The sequence below is a fragment of the Blennius ocellaris genome (genome assembly GCF_963422515.1).
Source record: "Blennius ocellaris genome assembly, chromosome: 14".
NCBI classification, from domain to species: domain Eukaryota; kingdom Metazoa; phylum Chordata; class Actinopteri; order Blenniiformes; family Blenniidae; genus Blennius; species Blennius ocellaris.
In genome coordinates, this window is record NC_137663.1 from 9,482,616 (window position 1) to 9,505,182 (window position 22,567).

The 22,567-nt window shown below is 40.3% G+C and overlaps 1 protein-coding gene across 1 annotated transcript; it reads left to right on the forward strand.

Annotated features, from left to right (window-relative positions):
* The first annotated feature begins 139 nt into the window (after positions 1-139).
* On the forward strand, positions 140-22,567 carry lars1b (leucyl-tRNA synthetase 1b). Its single transcript, XM_080509461.1, has 32 exons — positions 140-231; positions 494-615; positions 955-1,042; positions 1,161-1,241; positions 1,527-1,664; positions 1,772-1,933; positions 2,149-2,261; positions 2,467-2,530; positions 2,681-2,769; positions 2,888-3,113; positions 3,674-3,761; positions 4,771-4,847; positions 5,013-5,066; positions 5,191-5,331; positions 5,788-5,865; positions 6,005-6,090; positions 6,445-6,510; positions 6,697-6,779; positions 7,912-8,050; positions 8,543-8,755; positions 9,286-9,343; positions 10,425-10,488; positions 11,386-11,569; positions 13,071-13,161; positions 13,289-13,429; positions 14,584-14,724; positions 16,510-16,620; positions 16,782-16,892; positions 18,031-18,135; positions 18,891-18,986; positions 19,272-19,404; positions 21,340-22,567. The coding sequence occupies exons 1-32, from the start codon at positions 226-228 to the stop codon at positions 21,543-21,545; spliced, it is 3,555 nt and encodes a 1,184-aa protein (XP_080365587.1). The 5' UTR covers positions 140-225; the 3' UTR covers positions 21,546-22,567.

A 22,567-nucleotide genomic window follows, 5' to 3' on the forward strand; every position in this document is an offset into this window, starting at 1 on the left:
AATGCACTAACAAATATCTAATCAAATAATGGATAATAAACGTAGTTGCAAATAAAAAAAGACTACGTTTTCACAGTGCGTGAACTACTTTACCCAGAAAGCAACGCGGGAGGTTGATCCTATGTGTCGTCAGCCAGACACCGGCGGCGTGGCTCTTCTCTTGTCAAACTCTTTCTATTTCTCATTAAAGCACAGAGTAACGAAGAACTGTTGGCCTGGCTTAAAATGACGGTACGTCAATCTCTTGTTTATTCACACCTCAGACTGATAAATGCTTGGAAGATGCGTGTTTCCCTCTGTGGACATTAACTTAAGGCAGCTGTTAGCTAAGTCAGCTAGCATGAGCTGTCGAAACCTCTGCAGAAAAAGACACTTGGCTTCGTTTGATCAGATATTAACAGCAGATTTAGTGTTGTTGTTTTTTTGGGGGGTTGCCAAACGATTTACTAATAAACCGCACTACGTTGGCTCATGATGCTGTTTTGTTTTCAAGGAGCGCAAAGGAACAGCGAAGTTGGACTTTTTGAGGAAGATTGAAGTGGAAATCCAAGAGAAATGGGAGAAGGAGCGAGCTTTTCAGCTTGACGCACCTACAACAATTGGGGAAAGCACAAAGTGAGAGACCCCCTCTTTAAATGGGCTGCATGATTATTTGACTTTAGTCCCGAGCTGTGCATATGCTAAGGAAAGAGTTCGTTGTACGAAGGAACGTGAGAACAGATGTTCTTTCTCTTTAAAGTATACATAATGCCACAATGCATAAAGCACCCATTGTTCCTCATGTATATTTAGCTTTTTATTGGTTGCCGTTGGGGAGATCAGAACAAGCTCTGCAGGTAGAATCAGTGATCATAAGTACAAGGCGAGCCTCTTGCAAGCAAAAAAAAAAACACAGTTCATCCCTGCATCAAATCCTATTTGTTCACAAATTACTGTTTCTTTTCTCACTCCCAGCAAAAACAAGTACTTTGTCACCTTCCCCTACCCTTACATGAATGGTCGCTTGCACCTTGGTCATACATTCAGTTTGTCAAAATGCGAGGTAAGGATTCAAAGAACAAGCACATTAACTTCAAGCAGAACTTTGTTTGCAATGTTTAAACTTGATGTTTTCAGATCACTTGTCTCTGACGTTCTGATCTCCCGTTTTGTTCTGACAGTTTGCTGTTGGTTACCAGCGTCTGAAAGGAAAGAATTGCCTCTTTCCATTTGGGCTGCACTGCACAGGAATGCCAATCAAGGTAAGAGGCTACATTAGCCATTTATGTGAGGAGGTATTGCAAACAAGCGTTGGTGCCATGGTGTTATAATGATAATTGTTCATTTTGTTTATTGAAATTGTGAGATTTCACATGCCACTATTTTATGAAAGAAATTCAGTATACAAGTCGCTTCCTGCAGCAATTTCTTTTTCTTGGGAAGTTGGAACTTGACTAGTACTGCTATCCTTACATTATTTGCATTGACATTGTTTCCTATTGGTGCACTTTCCAGTAGTAATCCCAACTCCATATTTTATCCACCAGGCCTGTGCAGACAAGCTGAAGAGGGAGATGGAGCTGTATGGTAACCCTCCTCAATTTCCTGATGACGAGGAAGAGAAGGAGGAGAAGCCACAGGCATCTGACGAAATCATCATCAAGGACAAAGCAAAGGGCAAGAAGGTCAGTATCAAAGAAGAAAAAAACCCATTGTTGATCCTTTTCGCTCTGACTTATATTTCTATGAATACCAGACATATCAATTTGACCTCTTTTTATTTTTACTGTAGAGTAAAGCTGTGGCCAAATCTGGATCTGCCACTTACCAATGGGACATCATGAGGTCTTTGGGCCTGAAAGACAATGAGATTTCCCAGTTTGCCAATGCTGACCACTGGCTGGAGTACTTCCCTCCTTTGGCTGTCCACGACCTCAGACAGATGGGCGTCAAGGTGACTAATCCTGAAAATTTAATGTTTGTAAACAACTTGTGCTTTATTTTTTTTGGGGGGGGGGCTTCTGTCTGGGAGGAACCATGCTTTGATTAATAAGATTGCTCTTCATATTAACACTATGACAATACAAGGACACACATACTAGCATTTCGAGTCCCCGGGATTTAATAGCACTGAGTAAAGTTAAAATGATTAATGTTGTTGTCTCACAGGTCGATTGGAGGCGTTCATTCATCACCACGGACGTGAACCCTTTCTACGACTCGTTTGTCAGATGGCAGTTTGTCATGCTGAAGGAAAGAAAGAAGATCAAGTTTGGTAAAAGGTAAAGTGGTCCTGTAAACCTTTCATGATTGGAGGAAAGATTAAGGAGAGAACAAAGTTGTATTTGTTGCTTTTTCACTTTACCTGAAGTGTCTGTGATTCTTTGTTAGTTAAAATGTTTCAACAACTGGAATTATTGTTCATATTTGGGTAGTTGACTATGATTATTGAATCTTTACCCATGACAACCCTGGACTGTCTTGCAGGTATACCATCTACTCACCAAGGGACGGCCAGCCATGTATGGACCATGACAGGCAAACGGGAGAGGTAAAGTGACTTCCTTTTTTCGGGGGACTAAACTTTCAGCCATTGTTTTCTATTAAACACTTTTCTGAGGGTTAATGCAAGATTTTAATCTTGTAGTTGTGTGTGTAGTTATGTGAGGTAGATTTACATTTGACTGTCCTTCACTTACAGGGAGTTGGCCCTCAGGAGTACACTCTCATCAAGATGAAGATGGTTGAACCATACACAGCAAAGTTCAAATCCAAAGTCTTCTATAGCAGGTAACAAAGACTTAACACTGTTGAGAGTATTGCACTTTTCCCCCCCCTTTTTAAATCCTCTTAATGAATATGGCAGAGTTCATATGTACAGTTGAAGTCCTTGCTGTTCTCTCTGCAGTGGCATGAAAGGCAAAAACATCTTCCTGGTGGCCGCCACCCTGAGACCAGAGACCATGTTTGGTCAGACCAACTGCTGGGTGAGGCCAGATATGAAGTACGTCGCCTTCGAGACGACCAATGGAGACATCTTCATCTGCACCGGCCGGTCTGCCAGGAACATGTCGTTTCAGGGCTTCACCAAGGAGAATGGCGTCGTACCAGTGGTGATGGAGATCCTGGGGCAGGTACTCGCTTTGCTTCTGTGCTGCTTCCAATTCCAACAAACTTTAAAAAAAATATGTATGACATAAAATAGATTATGATGTAGAAGAAGCAAGCAGTTTCTTTACATGAAAATATCTTTGAGATCGTGCTTAAAAACATGGAACCTATCAAAAGCTTCTGAAATACTTGAACTCAAGGGGATTAAACATTATTCCCGTGGTCCAAAACCGGCCCACAAGAGGCTCCAATCCTGCCCAGGAAATCATTGTTTTTTTGAATACCAGTGGACACAACATTACACAGACCGAAGCTGACACACCAGCCATCAAATGCAATGGTTATAGGAGAGTTTGTGGATATTTCACTCTATTTTGCACCATAAAATATCATTGACATTATGTTTATGTTAAAATTGTAGCAATTTTGGGTTTGTGAAAATAAAGACATTATCATCATGTGGACTCCGTGCCACAACAATAAAAGACTTCAAGGTTTAAATTTAAAGTTTATCATGGACCCCTTGAGCTTTGAATCAGTAAGTCAGATTCTGCTTTTTTTTTCATTATTATTATTATCATAGGATATCCTGGGCTGTGCCTTGAGTGCCCCATTGACCTCCTACAAGATCATCTATGCTCTGCCCATGCTCACCATCAAGGAGGACAAAGGTACGACTCGACAAACTTGCATCACACAGATAACCAGGAAACTGCACCGTTTAAAGTTTTGTTTTTGGATATTGTTGTTAAACATAATCTCATTACATCAGTCACACTGTGTTGTATTGTGAAGCGTCCTATTCCTTCCTTTTCCCCTTAATTCTGATTTTTTTTTAATATCGTCAATGTATTACCTTTTTGATTCAAGCTCTTAATTTACTGAAAGTTTTTGATCTTTAACTCTTTTTCAGATTAGCACAGTCGTAGACATTTCTACTTACTGCTTATAGATTTTTAGTGCCAAGCAAAGTTTAGTTTGGATGTATGTGGAATAACAAATACTCCTCTTGGATCTATGTGACTAGTCAAGAGTTCAAAAAAAGCTATCTAATACATTTTTGATAAAGATGATGAATTCCAAATAGAATTGCAGAGATTTTGCTTTTTGCTTCAATTCTGAATACACACAATCTCACAATATTGCATTGATTGTAAAATGATGGGCACAAAACATACCACGACCTCAGAAAAGCAAGTCAACATGGAACCTCGAAGTGTTTTTTTTTCTTGGCTGTTAAAAGAAGAGAGAAATGGCTGCTGTTTTCCCCCCGAGGTAGACCATTTGAAAACATATCAAATGCACCTAATTGCAGACCTCCTCTGCTTTGTTAGACGTCAGTATTATCTATTCTGGTCTTTGTTGCTGGAGGGGTGCAGTTTGTCTCTTTGTGTTCTGTGCCCCGTTGATGAATTTCCGCAATCGTAATTGGAATTCCTGAATGATGGAGTTGAAATGTCAGAAAGTGAGCGAGAGTGAAAAGTCCTCTCTATTAAAGTAAAAGAGACTAATGAGTGACATGTTGAATATCAGCTTTCAGTTAATTTCTTTGTAATTCTCTGCTATAATGGAATTGTTTGGACACTGATTAGTGTCAAAAGTGTAGAGTGAAGTTAAAAAAAAAAAAAAAAAGAAGCCAGGATAATTTCATGTGTTATGGCTCGGCTGTGCTTTCCTCAGGCACTGGAGTAGTTACCAGCGTACCATCTGATGCTCCTGATGACATTGCTGCTCTCAGAGACATCAAGAAAAAACAGGTGACCAGCCATATTTCAGAAATGCCATTTAAAATGTGTTTCAAGTTTTCATACACCGAAAACCGTTTTTTTTTTTTTTCCATGCTTTGTTTATCACTTGAAAACACACACACTATATTCTACTCTTTATTTACCTTTTATTAAACTTAATTTCTTTCCTCAAAGGCTTTACGGGAGAAGTTTGGAATTGAGGACAAAATGGTTTTGCCTTTTGAGCCGGTAAGTTAATCCAGCAAATGTCTCTTTGATTTTTACAGAGAATAAACTTAAAATACCATTTCAGACTCGGCTGCAAATTAAAAAAAAAAAAAAAGTAACATCTGTGTATTTGCTTGCATGACAGATCGCCATCATAAACATCCCAGGATTTGGCGATCTGTCTGCTCCTCTGGTGTGTGACGAGCTGAAGATCCAGAGCCAAAACGACAAGGACAAGCTGGCAGAAGCCAAGGAGAGGGTGTACCTGAAGGGATTTTATGAAGGGGTGAGCTCCTATGGCGCTTAATGAGTAGAACACCATTGCACAGCTCAGCAAAAAAAAAAACGCTGCCTCTCTGCTAAACCCCCGGTGGATACAACTTGGTGTATGATTTATCTCCCAGGCACAAATCAAGTAATTTGAACCTTAAAGCTAGAGTAAATTATTCATTAACGGACTTTTGGGTTCATGCTGCACTCGGATAGTTTAGTTCAGCTCTGTAACGCTGAAAAGATCAAGAATTAGCTGCACTGCATGGCATTCAAACGGAATAGGCCAGAGTCTTTTATTTGACATTTGCCATTTCAGAATCCATCGATAAATAAGAATTTTAAGGACTTAATCACAGTATGCGTGCATTCAGTCCACATCTTTGTCAGAAAGGCAATAACAGTGGACAGATCAGAATAGTCACACCTGCACCAGTGTGAGATTTCTCTTGAGAATGAATTCCCGTTTCAGATTATGCTGGTTGAGGGATACAAAGGCCAGAAGGTCCAGGACGTGAAGAAGCCCATCCAGAAGATGATGGTGGAAAAGGTCAGTTTGTTTCAAATTCACTGTGAAAATCATCAAGTGCAGTCCAGCAATGTTTATTGTGCATTTAGAGAGAATTGGTGTGTTTTTGAAGTGTCTTTCTGTCTGAATGATGGTGATTGGATGTGCTGTTGAATCGCAGGGGGAGGCCATGATCTACATGGAGCCTGAAAAGCAGGTCATGTCTCGTTCGGCTGACGAGTGCGTGGTGGCTCTGTGTGATCAGTGGTGAGTACGACGGGAGATTTGCTCGTAGATAAGTCTTGATACAAATACAAATTATTTTTTTTCTGAATAGATTCAATGTTGTACATTATTGTCACAGAAATCAGGATAAATGCCATCAAATCTGCTTTTACTAGTACATGATTCAGTTTTGTGTAAAATGGCCAACATTGTTTATTAAGACAAATACTTAGGTGTTGCAAAGTGTTTTTAATATTTTTCTGTTTCAAAATACCCTAACATGTAGAAGAAAGAGTCTATAGTAGATATATTGATCTGATCACTAAGGGTTTGTATGACGTGTGCTAAGAATTAAGTGTTATTAGTTTTTTATTATCAAATGTATTTTTCTTTCAGGTATTTGGACTATGGGGATGCTGAGTGGAAGCAGCAGGCCAATGAAGCGCTCAAGTCTTTGGAAACGTAAGCTATTAAGCTGAAAGACAAAAATAGTCGTTCCTGTCAGATTTTCTCCGATAGAGGACAGAAAACAACCTCAAATACTTTTACTGCTCGTCATTGTCAGCGGAAGGCTGAAGCAGATATCAAAGTACAAAAAGATTTTAATAAACGGTATTTTCTGAACGGTTTCTGCAACATGTTCGACAGGTTCTGCGAGGAGACCAGGAGAAACTTTGAGGCAACTCTGGCATGGCTGCAGGAGCACGCCTGCTCTCGTACCTACGGTCTTGGTAAGTTTGGCTGGTGTCCGATGACGAATCATGGACATTATGTAATGGCCTAAATTATACTTAACTGTACCTCAAGTTGATGTTGACAATTCTCCTTGTTAACCATGAATTTGACTAAAAGCTTCATGAAATGTCTCCTTGGGTTGGATTGTTTTGCGGTCCATAGATGGAGACAGAGGACCAATGAAAAAAATACTGAGCAACAACCTCTGCGTCCAGGAATAGACGGAGACTGAAGGCCAGCTGGCAAACAGTGCAGGACAGTGCAGTGCAGTCGAGGCATCCTCCAGACACACCCCTCAGTGTCAGAATATGGAGTTCAGTTTTCTCAAAACAAAAAAAGCAAACAAACAAAAAACTGTCCTTTATGCTGTTCTGGATCGTTCTCCTGGAGACTTGATTATGTCTTGTCCTTTCACTGTTCACCTCAACATTTTACATCTATTAAATGCAGCTCTCCAGCATATGAACAAAGTGCAGATTTTAACTATGAAGCGCTGCTTTTAATCATTACTCTCAATCAATCTGAATGCTTTTGATTGAAAGTGACGATGGGATTGACAAGAAATTAGGGAATATGAGTGCATGCAGCCACCTTCATATATACTGTATTGCTTAATCACTTGGCTTTAAAGTTCAACAGTAAATCTGTATTTTTAACACTGAGCACATTCTCACTTTTTCTTAAAAGTTCTGTTGCAATAAATAATGTACAAAGTTATGTTTTGCAATCATATCTTTGCAGACGGACACAAACATGCAATCAAGAAACTGGTTGCTGATTTAGTTGCTTCATTTCCAACTGAAAGTTGCGAAAATCAGCAGAAAATGCACAGATTAATGCGTCATCTGTCAAAACAACAGTTTGGTCTCTTGTGGTTTAATTCTGTGTATTTGACAATGGTAACATCTTGGTTTGTTTACAAGGAATTACAATAAATTAATTTGTCTTCGTAGATGTTTTCTTTCGCTGCCACGGCGTAAGCAGCTTGGACAAAAGGGCAAATTCAACAAGACTGACAATACAGAGGGGGGCTTGCCATTGTCTCCATTTACAATTTGTTTCGTTTACATGGGCGTGTCTGTGTTTGTCCCTCCTGGTGTGTGCGTGCATGGCGATTGGTTACCATAGGAACGCGGCTGCCTTGGGACGAGCAGTGGCTGATTGAGTCGCTATCGGACTCCACCATCTACATGGCTTACTACACCGTAGCTCACCTCCTCCAGGGAGGCGTGCTCAACGGACAGGGAAAGTCGCCACTGGGAATCAAGTAGGCACACGCGCACACACACACACACACACACACACACACCAACTGAGGCCTTGTTTTGTTTGCCTTCAAAAGACCGTAGACATGAACCCTAAGGAACAATCGCTTACCTGCAACAACAGATTTAATGCGTTCTATTTTAATTTACGATATCTGTTTGTTCAGATTTCAGATAGCAGACCCTCCCCCCCATTTCATTTTCAATCCCTTAGGGTTAGGGTTAGTTCACTATTTGAAAGTGGGACATGTGAACCTTAGGGACATTTTAAAGCTGATTCCATGGCTCAGTTCTGGGTCATGGAAAATTGTCGAAATTAGGAAAAATAAGTTATTAAATGTTTTTTTAACACATTTTATTTAGCTCTACTGTCCTACAATATCATGAGTTATTTGCACATCGATTGATAAATATGCCCCCAGTGTGTTTGTTGTCACACGTCCCTGGTTACTGTGACAAAATGACGGTACATTTCTGTTCTACCTGCTCGACAGGCCAGAGCAGATGACCAGGGGGGTTTGGGACTTCATCTTCTTCAAGACGTCCCCCTTCCCGAAGACGGACATCCCAAAAGAGCATCTTCAGAAGCTCAGGAGGGAGTTTGAGTACTGGTACCCCGTGGACGTCCGCGTGTCTGGAAAAGACCTGGTGCCCAACCACCTGTCTTACTACCTGTACAACCATGTGGCCATGTGGCCCAAAGACAAGTGAGTTGACGCATTTAACCTGACCTGCATTAACTCTGCTTGTTTGATCAGCTTGAGCCTTTTTTTTGTGTGTGATAATTTTGTCTGCATTTCACCAGGCAGATGTGTTCATAAAATCCCAAAACAAAAGGCACCTTTTGACAGAAACGCATAAAATCTGATGTGATGTGATAATTCAGTTTCAATATGCAGAATTGTATTACGACTGTGTTGGTTTATAATGTCACTCTACTCATCGATCTTCTGCTGTCTGAAAGAACAATTCTATCTAAATTGTATTTGAAAGTTAAGCAAATTATGGGCTTTTTTGTTTTGCTCACACAAAAAATTATTTTTGTACCTTTTTTTTTAAAGTTAATTTATGTGAGATTTTCCTTACTAACATTGTGTGCCCAGCCTTCACTGGATCATATCAGACAAAGAAATGCTTCGATTTACAAGATGTGTGCTCTTTTGGAATTGAGGTTAACTTGATGACGAAGGTGTTGAAGGTGATAAATCACACCATGAACGTTTTCTCTCCTTCAAAGCGGGAAGTGGCCACAAGCTGTGCGAGCGAATGGACATCTGCTGCTGAACTCTGAAAAGGTGTGTCCTGCGATAATGGTGTGAAATGTAATGCCATTGGATGTATATTAAGTCATTTCCACCAAGGAACCTTCTGGCTTTAAAGAATCAAATGGTATCACTGTTTTTTCAGATGTCCTTACTTGGATAGATCTAAAGTTTACAAGCTGATTAAATCTATCCGTTCGATATATATACAAGCATTAAATAAGACAAACCCATTCTATTAGAAGAATCTCTGTAATTATATATTGCTGACAAGTTTTCACGTTGTGTGAACCGCTCAATTAGAAATAATTTGAAAAAAGTTCAATCAAAAATAACTTGTCACCCCCCCAAACAATCTGTAGAATTTAAAGTTATCGAGTCTTTTTTTTGGACACTTTATCATAGTTGAGACTGATTTGTGATTGTTTAGTTTTAAAGTGCCCAGGACAGTCAGTTTACGATAGGGGTCTGAAATCATTTTTAAAGGAGGCAAAATAGTTAACTACTAAAATTAGTGAAACATCTAAAATGAAGAAAAAAAAAAAAAAACATTAGAAAAGTGGCTTCAAATGAAAAAAAAAAAAAGTACAATGACAGTCAAAACAGCTATATCAACTGAAACGATTTACCCAAAAAAATAAACCACTGAAGTCATGAAACATCAGACTTTTTTTTTTTCTTAGAGTTTGAAGCTGCAAAATGTATTTGACGCAAAAGTGGCTCCTTTAATCGTAAAGGTTCCAGACCTCTAGTTTGGGGAATAAACATTGTCTGTCTGAAAAACTAGATCAATTGAAATAAAATGAGAATGTGTTTTTAAGATTCTGATATTTGCAGGCAGGTGTGGTCCAACAGGCAAAGACATTTAAGTACCTTGCTGCAAAACAAAAATTCAACCTTCTCATGACAATAATGAACTTGTTAATTAACATTAAAGATGCGTGCTGCCCAGCACTTAAGTCCAGCTGTCGTCACTGCTGGTTTGCGATCGTCTGTAGTTTTAAACACAGACTTTAAGGTCGTTTTGAACCATGCTTTGTAACGAGCTTGTGTGGGCAGTCAGACTTGAAAGATTCTCACTGCTCACATCTGTGTTTTTGTTTTTACTCACCAGATGTCCAAATCGACTGGGAACTTCCTCACTCTCACCCAAGCCATAGACAAGTTTTCAGCAGACGGTACAGTCATTTACTTGGTTTATCTCCCTCCCACTCTTTGCTAATCTTCCACTGTTCCCCTCTCACTCCCCGATATCTTTGTCCTATTATCTTACAATGTGGATGTAAAGCTAATTCAGGGCAGATTAGGGAATTTTCACACTGCTTTGGCCACTTGATTCATTTTTCTGTTCCAGACTGATCCCAACTACTGTGTATATTGATGATCATTTACCTGCAAGATGCTCCTAATTCTTGTCCCATTTCCTTTTTGCCCCCTATTGGAATCATGGATTATTATGTATGTGCATGATCTCCATCCCTTCAGTGACTCCTCAGAAAAGCAAATACTAAATTAGCATAAGAGTTATAATGTTTTAAGTCAGATGTATTTCTGAAAGGCCTACTCTAAATTTCCCGTTGAGATGAAGCATTTCTTCTGGATCCTTTTTCTTCTTCATCCATGCCTCAATGGCACTTGGATTGACTCTGCTATTCCACATATCTTCACTCCATCTCGGGATTAGTTGAGCCTTTTCCCGACTGGTTTTCCTTTTTGTTTGTTTTGCACCTTTTTTATTTGTTCCTTCTGAAAGAGCTGAATAATAGATCTGCGTGTCTCTTGAAGTCGTCCCACCGTGGGGGCACAGAGCGTCATGCTCCGACAGCAGATAGACGTATTAAGTCGACTTCCTCTCTACGAGCTCACTGATGTCTGCCGGGTATCTGAAGTTTTCTCAAATGCTACAAATTTCTTTTTTTTTTTTTTACGGAGGCTCCAAACTTCACGTAGGTGCTGAAATGTATTTGGCAGAGAAAAGGAATGCGGTGTTCAGAGCGTGGATGTTTGATGTTCGATTCAGATTCTAAAGGCCACTGAGCCCATCTTGTAACCCGCCTCCTCTTTTCCTCTGGCAGGTATGCGTTTGGCTCTCGCTGATGCCGGCGACACGGTGGAGGATGCCAACTTTGTGGAGACCATGGCTGACGCCGGCATCCTCCGTCTCTACACCTGGGTGGAGTGGGTGAAGGAGATGATCGCCAACCAGAACAACCTGAGGACGGGACCTGCTGACACCTTCAATGATCGCGTCTTCTCCAGGTATGATAAGCCTCCCATGATAAGTACATCATGGGAGGCAAGGTCTTATTCAATTTTAAGTTAACGGAGAAGGGAAATGGGAAGTTTATCTTTCACCTCATTAAGTGGAGGTGTTTTTTTTTCTTTTTTGTCTGTATTTGCCCCTCAGCAAAGCACCAGTCCACTCATAAAAATCTGGAGGATGTTGGTATAATTGTAGTGTTTTAAAACTAGCAGTATCGACCATATGAAAGTAAACCCAAGCATCTGTAGTTGTTTTGCACGTTTCAGCAACAGAGTAATTCAAAGGGCTTCATATCGTGACAAATAGAAATGATCACTATAAGTGAGAATCAAAACACACAAGCACACAAAAATAACATGAAGTGCATGCAGTACAATAGTTGGAACTCCAGTGCAGCATAAAATGAGTCATTGTTTTACTAAAATGCAGCAAGTAACGTCTGGTGATGTCTTTGTGATGGCGTTAATATGGACTCGGATAACGGTCCATGCTCACACTAATGTTTCTATCTTTTTCATTGCTTCTGCACCTTTGATTGTAAGTAAATTATGCTTGATGATTGCTTGGGGCCAATCAAAAATAGGTCCTGGGCGACAGGAAAGCCCTCATTTAGTGGCTCTCAAGGTTATTTCCAATAATGTTCCCTTCTGCATACAGTTTCTGCTAAGCAGACCATTTCCAGCCCTTTGTAATGGGAGAAAGGCTTATTATTAGAATGCATTAGAGCATTGTGCCATTAAGTGTCTTGAATACTAAACATTGACCTTGTGAGTAGGAACAAAGTAAATCAATAGATTTATAGATTTTTAGCTGACCAAGTTTAATTTCAAATACTTTTTTAAGGTTCATAGCAGTGAAGTGTAGGAATATTGATTCACCCATGTGGATTGTCACCGTTTCACATACTTTTTAGTAATGGGGTTATAGTCTAATTATTTTGCACAAGAAATATGTAACTAATCACTAAAATATTTATTTATTTATTCATTCATTCATTGATGCACCTCCATTGTATCCCGAGGTCCCCTGGAGTACTAGTACTCTATTCATGACACCGTAGTTTATAGCACAGAGCGAATATCCAAATACTGTTTTAAAGCAGCAACATCCAAAATGAATTATTTATTTATTTAATATGAGGCCAAAGGTGCGTATGAATGATAACATTAGACTCGCTGAAACATGGAAATATTGAAAGATTTAATTATAGCCGTCTTTCAGAGAGTGTATTTTTTTTTCTCCTTTTGCTGTTATTTAAAAGACCATCCTGACACTGTTTGATACAGGTCGAAAAGACCAGGAGAATTATGCAGATTTCTTTTTTTTAAAGTGAAATGAACACACTGTGATTAGTTGCAGTGGAAGAAAGCCAAGCGAAGCGACCTAAAGGAGTTTCCTGAGAAAATCTTGACCTTCAGTGTGCTTTCAGTACAGTTACCTGCTGATCTACAATAGGTACATATTGCAGAGTGATTAAAATGTGTTTGTTTGCTTCAGTGAGATAAATGCAGGCATCCAGAAGACGGATCAGCACTATGAGAGGATGATGTACAAGGAGGCGCTGAAGACGGGCTTTTTCGAGTTCCAGGTAAATATTTTAGTGAATGTGGATACGACGTGACACAGAATGACGGAAGGAGTCCAGTATCGACTGGTACCTAATGTGCATTGAAGGCCCTTCTACACCATTAGACACGTTCACCGTGTGTATTCAGGCCGCCAAAGATAAGTATCGGGAGCTGGCCATCGAAGGGATGCACAGAGACCTCGTCTTCCAGTTCATCGAGAGACAAACTCTGCTGCTGGCGCCCATCTGCCCGCACCTTTGTGAATACACCTGGGGTCTGCTGGGGAAGGTAAGAGACACCGTTCCAACGTCTCGCCGTGGTCTTCATGTGACGAGTGGCTCGTGTTGCTCCGTGTTGAATTCTGAGGCTCGGCTCCCTTCAGCTTCTGTTTTGCTTTCAAGTGAAACGGAAAATATATTTGACTGCTCGTGTTGATTTGCATTTATGTGGCGCACCTGGGATCAAGCCTCTAAACCTCCCAGCTTTATGTGTGCCTGCAGTGGAACTGATCCCACTGTTCATTTACCTTTGTGCAGCGGCGGCTGACACATTTCCACAGTTGATGGGCTTGTCCGCGGGGAGCCCGTCTTCTTCACACTCCTTCTGAATCTTGGCAAACGACTGCACACGGTGTTACATGCCTTCAAAAGCACAGAGAGCCAAGAATATTTTTAACACTCAAATTTATGAATATGAAGGAGCGCTGCTGTGTGTGAGTTGTTTTTTTTTTTTCACCCAGCTGTCGCTTAGCAACAACAAAAAGCCCTAAAACCAGTATTTTTCTTCAACCATGTGTTCAGCACTGCTAGTTATGAGGCTGAGGGCCACTCTGGACACACGGCAATCTGTGAGGCGTCGCATATACTTGTGAGATATACATTTCAAAAGAACATTACATTAAACTAGTGAAATGATCTTTCCGTGCAGCAAGTTCATTTTACTTGATAAGAAGTCTTGAGATAAGAGTTTTAAATCTAGAATTAAGTTTTACCAGGTGAGTATCCTAAAGGATTAAAATAAGCTAAAAATGCGGTTTTTCTTTAGATCTAAATAGTTTCAATACTATCCAACTTGACGGTCGAATAATAAAGTGAAAAATACTTAATATCTTGTCGAAAATCAATGTTTAAAAACGAGAAAGACTTTCCTATTTTACGTAAAGATTTTTGAGTACGAGTACAGTCAGATAGAAGTCTTGAAATAAACTTAAATCTGTATTCAAACTAAACCCCAAAAATGTAAAACCAGACCTTTTTCACAGGGAGATGTTTTGAGTAACATCTCCCTGTGTAGTTTATGGGATTTGGATAACTCCAGTAAGCTTTAAGCCGCAGCATTTTATTAATACATTTTTTTAACTGTTTGTCTTTAGACCAGAAGACATGAATCATTTTTCCTCCTCACTAACTCCTCATCCTCTTTGCTCCCCGTTTCCCTCCCAGACGGGCTCTCTGATGAAGGCCTCTTGGCCTGTGGCCGGGCCGGTCAACGAGATCCTGATCCGCTCGTCTCAGTACTTGATGGAGACGGCTCACGACCTGCGTCTGAGGCTCAAAGCGTACATGCTTCCCCCCAAAAGCAAGGTCTGGTATTACGTCTTCACTTCACTATTGTAACTACTTTAATTAATTTTGGAATAAATATTGACGTTGGAATTGATTGCTTTTATATATATTTTATTTATTTATTTATTTTTTCTTAATGAAATCCAGCTCTTGTCTCAAAGTGTTCATTAGGCCTAGTAATTTAATTGGAGGCGGCAATATGTCGCAGCCTTTTCTCCCTGAGGTGTTGTTTAACAGTTTGATGGTCGTTTGATGTGGAGTACAATGATGCAGAAAATGGAAAAATGCCGCACAATAACGAGCCTCGGAATATCAGGCACCAGCAGCATAAAATGGAGCTGCGGTTTAACAGCAATTCATCATGCCTGAATCCAGTTTCGAGCGACTGAACACTTCCAGAGAACACTTCAGGTCTAAAGTCGCTCTTGAGCTCAAGCATAATTTGCTACTAAGATGATGAAGATGATCGTTATTAAAGAGATAAAGACACATTGGTATCCGAGTTTCACAAACTCCTCTATTTTACGTCATTCAAGCTGGATCCAAAGAATAAATATAAAGCAGATATACATTTTTTGTTTTGTTTTTTTAACTCTGGTTAATTCTTCAAAACACGTATAGTTTATTGATGTTGTTTCCTTATACTACTCAACTACACGACCCTCCTACATGTGCTATTCTTTGCAATGCACGTATGGTACAAACTCAAGTCTCTGTTCACTGTGGGGAAGTTAGTCCATTATTTATGAACAGTTTGGCACTTCGATAAATGTCTGCTGGAAGCGGGAAAGAAAGCAAAATGACTATTGACAAGATCTGAAACAGCCGATATCTCCTGGTTCCAGGACATAGTTATTGATTTGCTGCAAACGTATTGTTGCCATTGAGGCAAAATGAAAACATGATGGAAAAAGAGAAAAGACGGGAGAAACAGTCTGCTCTATACAATAAGAATAGTTTTAAGCCAAATGTCTGTTGGGAAGGCTGAAGTATGTTTTTGCTCAACCAGGAAAAGGGGGGCAGGATGTTAGACCACACTTTGAATGTGTTATTCATAAATCTGATTTAAAATTCAAATGCTGGTGGACATAAAGGCAAATTTGTATATAGTACCGGTAATAGTAACCGCTGGTAGTAACCAAACACATTTTACTGGATCCCAAATCGTTTCTTGCTCGTTTTATATAAAGAAAATAAGACTTACTTATTGACCATCAACTTGATCAATGTGAAAAAAAATGCATGGCTTTGTTCTGGAAATTAAATTATAGATCAACTGTCAAGCAATCGATAAGGCAAATATCAATTTTACCATTAGTAAGGACACAATACTTATAAAATGCTAAACAACTAAACCTTGAGAGAATATGGATGGAGTTCATTAACTATGTTAAGAATTTAAATCAAACTGATGAAGTAAATTATCGATTACTGTGCATCTCAGTTATTTACTTATTGATTGGATTGATTCTGCAGGTCTGAGCTTTGTTCATCCCTGAATGTATTATCACCCACTGGTTAATTGAATCGTTATAACAAGGAGCAAGTTTATTGTTTGTTTGTTTGTATTGTTTTTGTTTCACAAAAAGCAGTAAATTCGTGTTATTTATGTGATGTAATTTGTCGCTGTATAAAAGTTGAAAAATAAAAACGTATTTTTGGGGGAGTGGAGAAAATTGCACGGATGGAAAATAATCTCGCGATAAAGGTTTTCTGTCTCCTCTGCAAAAGATCAAGATGCTTGCAGCCATTTTTCTGCCGTCGTCTTTCAGTTGTAAACCGTGTTTGTTTTTTCTTCAACAGAAAGGTGAGTCAAAGCCACCAGGCAAACCTTCGCACTGCAACATCTACGTGGCCATGAGCTACCCGCCGTGGCAGCACAGCGCCTTGTCCCTGCTCGGCAAGCACTACAAGGTACGAGACATCCTCACATCCTAGCACAGTGTCGAGTCTGACATTCCGTTCGTAGGAAAAGTGCAAGGGGTCATTGTTGTCCATATTTGAAGAACTTACCGCATCCGTCTATTGTACGCCAACTGTAATTCTAAGTTTTTGCTTTCTTGACGTCGCTCCAGAGCAACAACGGCGTCCTTCCCGACAACAAAGTGATCGCGACCGAGCTGGGAGCGCTGCCCGAGCTGAAGAAGTACATGAAGAGAGTGATGCCTTTTGTTGCCATGATCAAGGTAAATCTGTTTGGACTCTTTGTGTGTGCAGAAAGTTGCTCTCCATCTCTCTACTTCTTTAATTCCTTGTCGGTAATCAATTGCAAAACATCTTAGTTGCTCTTCAAGGTTTGTTTTTTGTTCACTGCTTCGGTAACTCAACAGTTCGTCCACGAGGTGGCTTATCCACTGTGTTTGCACACAACTTGGCTGACGATTGGTTTAAAGTTTGCCTCAGTCATTTTGAAGAGATTATAGTGTACGTCTTCAAAAGCAGTTTTTTTTCTTCTTCTTCTTTTTATTGTTCTTTGTATCAAACAATGGCGGAATTGATTTCTACAAGTGTTGCGTTGACTTCACAAAGGAATTCTAGGAATATGTGTTCAGTCTGTTTATTGATCAAAAGGAAACAAAACACATTGACAGTGTTTTTTTTGTGTTTTTTTTCTTTGTTTGCAACATTGATCAAAAAAGTGTGAGTTTCTTATGTCAACAACTTGGCTGCAGTTCTGAATGTCTCGGTTCATGGTTCTCACCCTCATGTCTCACATTTGAGCTGCGTTGCTTCTGGATTCCTTTTGATTTCCGTCAGTTGTTCTATTGATCTCAAAGCAGCATTCACCAGAAAAACTGCTGAAACGATCACAAATAACGACGCGTTAAAGAAGCAACTGTGGTTCTAGTCACTGTTCTACCAAGCTTGTATACTGGGTAAAGGTCAAGTTGCTCGTAAATGAAACGGAAGCATGTTGCTCATTAAAATTTCACGTGTCATATCTCACAGGTGCTCTGGGCTTTGTTGAAGTGTTGCCGTTTCACTGCAGTGATCAAACAGAATGAAGCTAATAAATAATCATGATGAGCTCTGTATTGGTCCGCGCTCCGTCTCTCAAGCTGGTCTGGCGGCTTTCATGTTGTTTTCTCTCCCGGCTCACATTGTTTGATGTTTTTTTTTTTGTTTGTTTGTTCAGTTTTTTTGGGGCATATTTTTGACTTATAAAGCCCCCCTTCAAATGATTTTTACTGCTGTGGCATTAACATAACAGTGAACTTTGCGTGTGATGCCAAACTATAGACACGAAAACATGTTTTCTTTCGTAAAGAAATAAGATCCTGCATTGACTGTTATTCAATTCTATTTCTGCTTTTCACTCTTCAGGAAAACCTGGAGAAGAACGGACCCAGAGTGTTGGATCTGCAGCTGGAGTTCAATGAGCGTGCTGTTCTCATGGAGAACCTGGTCTACTTAACCAACTCTCTGGAGGTAGGCAGACGTTCCTCGAATATCTTTGTGATCTCACCCGACTCAGGACGATTTGTTTAGGTGAAATGACAACACCCACCTGCAAAAGGTACCAGCGCAGATCTCCTCAAAATGCAGAGTTAAAAGGGAGAGACTTGACTTGTTTTTGTTTGTCTTTTTTAATGCATATGAAAACAGTAGGATGCAGTTTCAGCATTTGCATTCTTCAGAAATACCTCCGCTTTTTTGGCCGAGTTTCACACTTCTGCAAAAGTTGAGACAATCTGCAGCTGTCAGTCTGAAAATCCCTTAATACTTTTGTCTGCGCTGAGGCTTAGCCTCGTCAGGAAAAAAAAAATGCAAGTCCTTAAGACCCTTTAGGGAAACCAGCACAGACTTCAGAGCATTGCAGAAATTATTCATATTTGTCCAAAAACATGTATGAATCAAAGTATGCTGTTTCAATAAATCCTAACTAAAGATAGGAGATACACATACCTTATCATCATTAATTCTAACACTGTGGTCCAGGAAATGTTTTTTTGTCAAGACTTTGTTTACATTTTTAATAATTTTCAGCAGCTAATTTCACCCCAGCCTTATGCAGACCATTCATCTTCTCTCTTATTGGTTTACAGTCGTGTTGCTTTGTTTCTCCTCTAATAAGTGGCAGAACACCAGCATTTGTCAGTGTGCATGACAAACAAACCTGTATGAACCCTATCTCGTGTGGAGTGCAGCGCTGATTATCTTTTTGACGTTGTTTTCCTCGGCAGTTGGAGCAGATTGATGTCTTGTTTGCCTGCGATGGTGATGACAAAGTGAAGGAGGACTGTTGCCCTGGGAAACCATTCAGCGTTTTCAGATCGGAGGTAAAAGCTTCTCGTTGTGTGTTGGCTGCTCAAACTTTATCTCCATGTCAAGAGATAAATTTGAGCTTATTTTTCTTCTGTTGCACCTTTTCCCCCCTCATGTTGTTTTGGTTGCAGATCTTTCAAGTGCATGTGCATATTTTTCCCTCTGCAGGTACTTAGGTGGATGTATGCATCCCCACTGTGGCAGTGATTTAAAAAAACAAACAAAAAAAACAACCCAAAACATTTATGTACTCTCAATGCAACCTTGTTGTTTTGTGTGATTTTTGCCCATTTCTCCAGCCTGGAGTCTGCGTGTCTCTAGTAAACCCTCAACCATGCAACGGTCTGTTTTCTACCAAAGTTGACATCCGACAAGGCGACACCAAAGACAGTGTGGTGAGAAGACTAGCCAAGATCAACAGGCTCATCAAAGGTTTGTCAAAACTGCAGATATTCGAAACAAGTCATTCTGAGCAAGTCCATATTTTAATTCATCTTGGTACTATTTAGTCAGAATGCATTCAGATGTTCTCTGATTAATCATCCTTGTGAAAAACATCATGGCTGGTCATTCAGATAAACAAGACACTCGTTATACAAGAAATGTTCATCACCCTGATAGTTATTCCTGTTCATCGAAGTAATCCTCTCATCTGGTCTCTTCTGCTTCCATCTGTCATTGTTGTTACGACTCAACCCATATGGATTTTCTTAGGCCAGATTCTGATAACTGACGTATCGGCGGATTAAAATGTTTTAGTGCCGGGGTGATAATTTCATCAATATTAATCTCGCTTGCTACGTTGTAATGAATGACAGAAAAACTGCTTCCAGAAATCAAGAAACAAAATTTCTCATTGTTCAAAAATAATGTAATTGGGCACTGTCCTCTGGAAGTTTAACATCATCATATCGGTTTTAAAAGAACTGTCCCTGCTCCAACATATTCACGTCGCCATCGAGCTCTGCACATGCCTGACGACAGCCCGTGTATTTGGATGAGGCGTATTGGAGCATTGAGCCTCCACTGAGCCAGTAACGGAACAGAACTCGCCACTGTGAGAAATTCGTCACCTGTGAGAAATTCTAATGACTCAGAGAAGTTTAGAGAGGCTTATGTCAGTGTGTGAGGACTCTCATTTCTCACTGTCAGACGAAAGCCAAGACATTAAGTACGGGGCTCTCTCTGCAGGTATTGGCAATAAAACTGTTCCAAAGCAGGGATCATATGTGTAAAAGCATTTCCTAAACTTTGAGCGTTCCTGGGAGAACAGGCTTTTGCATACTTTTAGAAACGGCAGAACAATACAGCAAAGCCAAGTCGCTGAGAAAATCTGTGTCCGTGGAGACTTCCCAAACTGCGTTTAAAGACCCTGTGAAATGACTTCTGAGTGGTACAGTGCATCCGTCAAATATTCAGTGCTGCACTTTTTCTGCTATGTTACAGCCCTATTCCAACACAACACCCCATAATGTCGATGTGAAAGAAGTTGTTCTTTTTCAAATGTTTGCAAATTTGTGAAGATCAAATCGCATCTGCATACGTTTTCACAGGCTTTGCTGTGACGCTCAGTTTCATCCTGTTTCCTCTGATCATCCTTGAGGTGTTTCTGCTGCTTAATTGGAGTCCACCTGTGGTGAATTCACCTGATTAGACAGGAGTTGGAAAGGCACACACCGTCGCTTTAAGGTCCCACAGGTGACAACATGAAGTCAAAGGAATTGTTTGTAGACCTCCGACACAGGATGGTCTTGATTCACCAGCGTGGGGAAGGCTACACAAAAAATTGTGCTGCTAATGAGCAGAGTTCACTCCAACATCTGAAGTTCTGAACCGTCAGGACTCGTCTAGAACTGGCGAGCCACAATATTCAGAAAGTCTCTCTCTGGGTGTTATTATTACACCTTAATGTACAAACACTAAAGGCATTTTTTCCTTTGTTTCTTTGGAACTTTTCACCGCCGACACCACTGGGAAAAACCTTATTATTTGAATTTCTCACAGTGCTTCATGTGTAAGAAAGCATTTGGTGGATGAGCAGCAGAGCTGAGCATATTGCTAGTGCCCATCAAAAATGAGCAAGATCTTCTCTGCCAAGCAGCGGTGAAAGACATTATTTTGGAAACACGTTTTCATGAAAGCGTTCACACCCTGCAACTCGATCTCTCCCACAGGCAGTCTGTGTTTGATGTTAAGTGGCGTGAGCTTATGTAAGAGCAGGTTAATAATCAGGCCAGTTTTCTTTGAAGACAGTTATTCTCTTCACTGTGTCTTTAATGTTTCTGATACAAACCCCCTCCACCCCTTTTATTTATTTTTTTTGCTGCCACTTTTGCTTGACTCTGTCTCCCTCCCTCCCCCTCACAGATCTGTCCAGAGTGAAGCTGATGCGGTACGAGGACCCCGTGTCGGGGCCTCGCCGGGTGCCCGTCCTGGGCCAGGAAGAGAAAGGCAAGCTGCCCATCTCCAACACGTCCGTGTTCAACGTCAACCTGGAGGAGAAGAAGATCACTCTGGCTGACAACGGCCTCAGCGCCGACATCGGGGACACTCTGGTTTATCTGGTCAATTAGGAAAACAGCCACTCTCCGACGCGCGGGGGGCACATTCAGCCGTCAACTCTCTGGAAACGATTCGAACGCATCACGAAAATGTCTCAACAGAATTGGCCATTTTTTTTTTCACCTGTAGATGCCTTCATGGTTTTTTTTTGTTGGTGTGTTGGTGATTGTACTGCTGAATGTGACCTCAGGGAATCTTGAAGCTTGTGGGACCTGAAAACTTTCGCTTCCATCTTCGTTTTCATAACTTGATATATTTGCAGTACAATTACATCGGGATTTTGGTTTGGATTAGCGCACAAACACGATTCTTCAGAGAGGGCGGAATCTGAAAACCATTTTGTATCTTAAGTTTTTATTTTTGTCATGGTTGCTTGCAAAGTATTGTAATTTTTCTCGAAGGTCTACTTTTTGAGGTCGGGCATAGTAAAAAAGCAAATACTCAGTGAAAATCAGGTTTGACACTGTAAAACTGATTTTTCTGAAATGTGTTGAACAAATATCAACAGGTCCTGTTAGTGCCTGAACAGCCACTCGTATTTTATTCTGCTCCCTACAGAGGGCTTGACGCTTTCAAATGGATGGTAATGTGTCTGTGCTGTTTTTTTTTAAATATATATACATCATTGAGGTATGCAACTCGTTTACTGTCAGCGCATCACACAGCTTTCCTATTTTCTCGCCGAGGTTGGATCTGGTTGGACTTTTCCAGAGGAAGAAAAAAATAAATAAATAAAGCTTCTTAAACAACCAGCTTCAGTTGATGACAAATTCTTTTTGAAACATTTTATTACCGGATTTATACATATGTGTACAAACCAGAGAATTCATCCACCCTGTTTTACATCACAAACACACTGAGACGGGACAATCGCACACATTCACATCCACACCGAGGGGCAATTTAGGGTCCGTTATCACCCAGGTGGTTTATTGGTTCAGTTGTCATTGTGGTGATCTTGCCACTGTTCCGAGTGTGTGTATGCGTCGGTGTGTGATTGGTTGATGCAAGGCAGGTGGTGCGTGCTGAATGA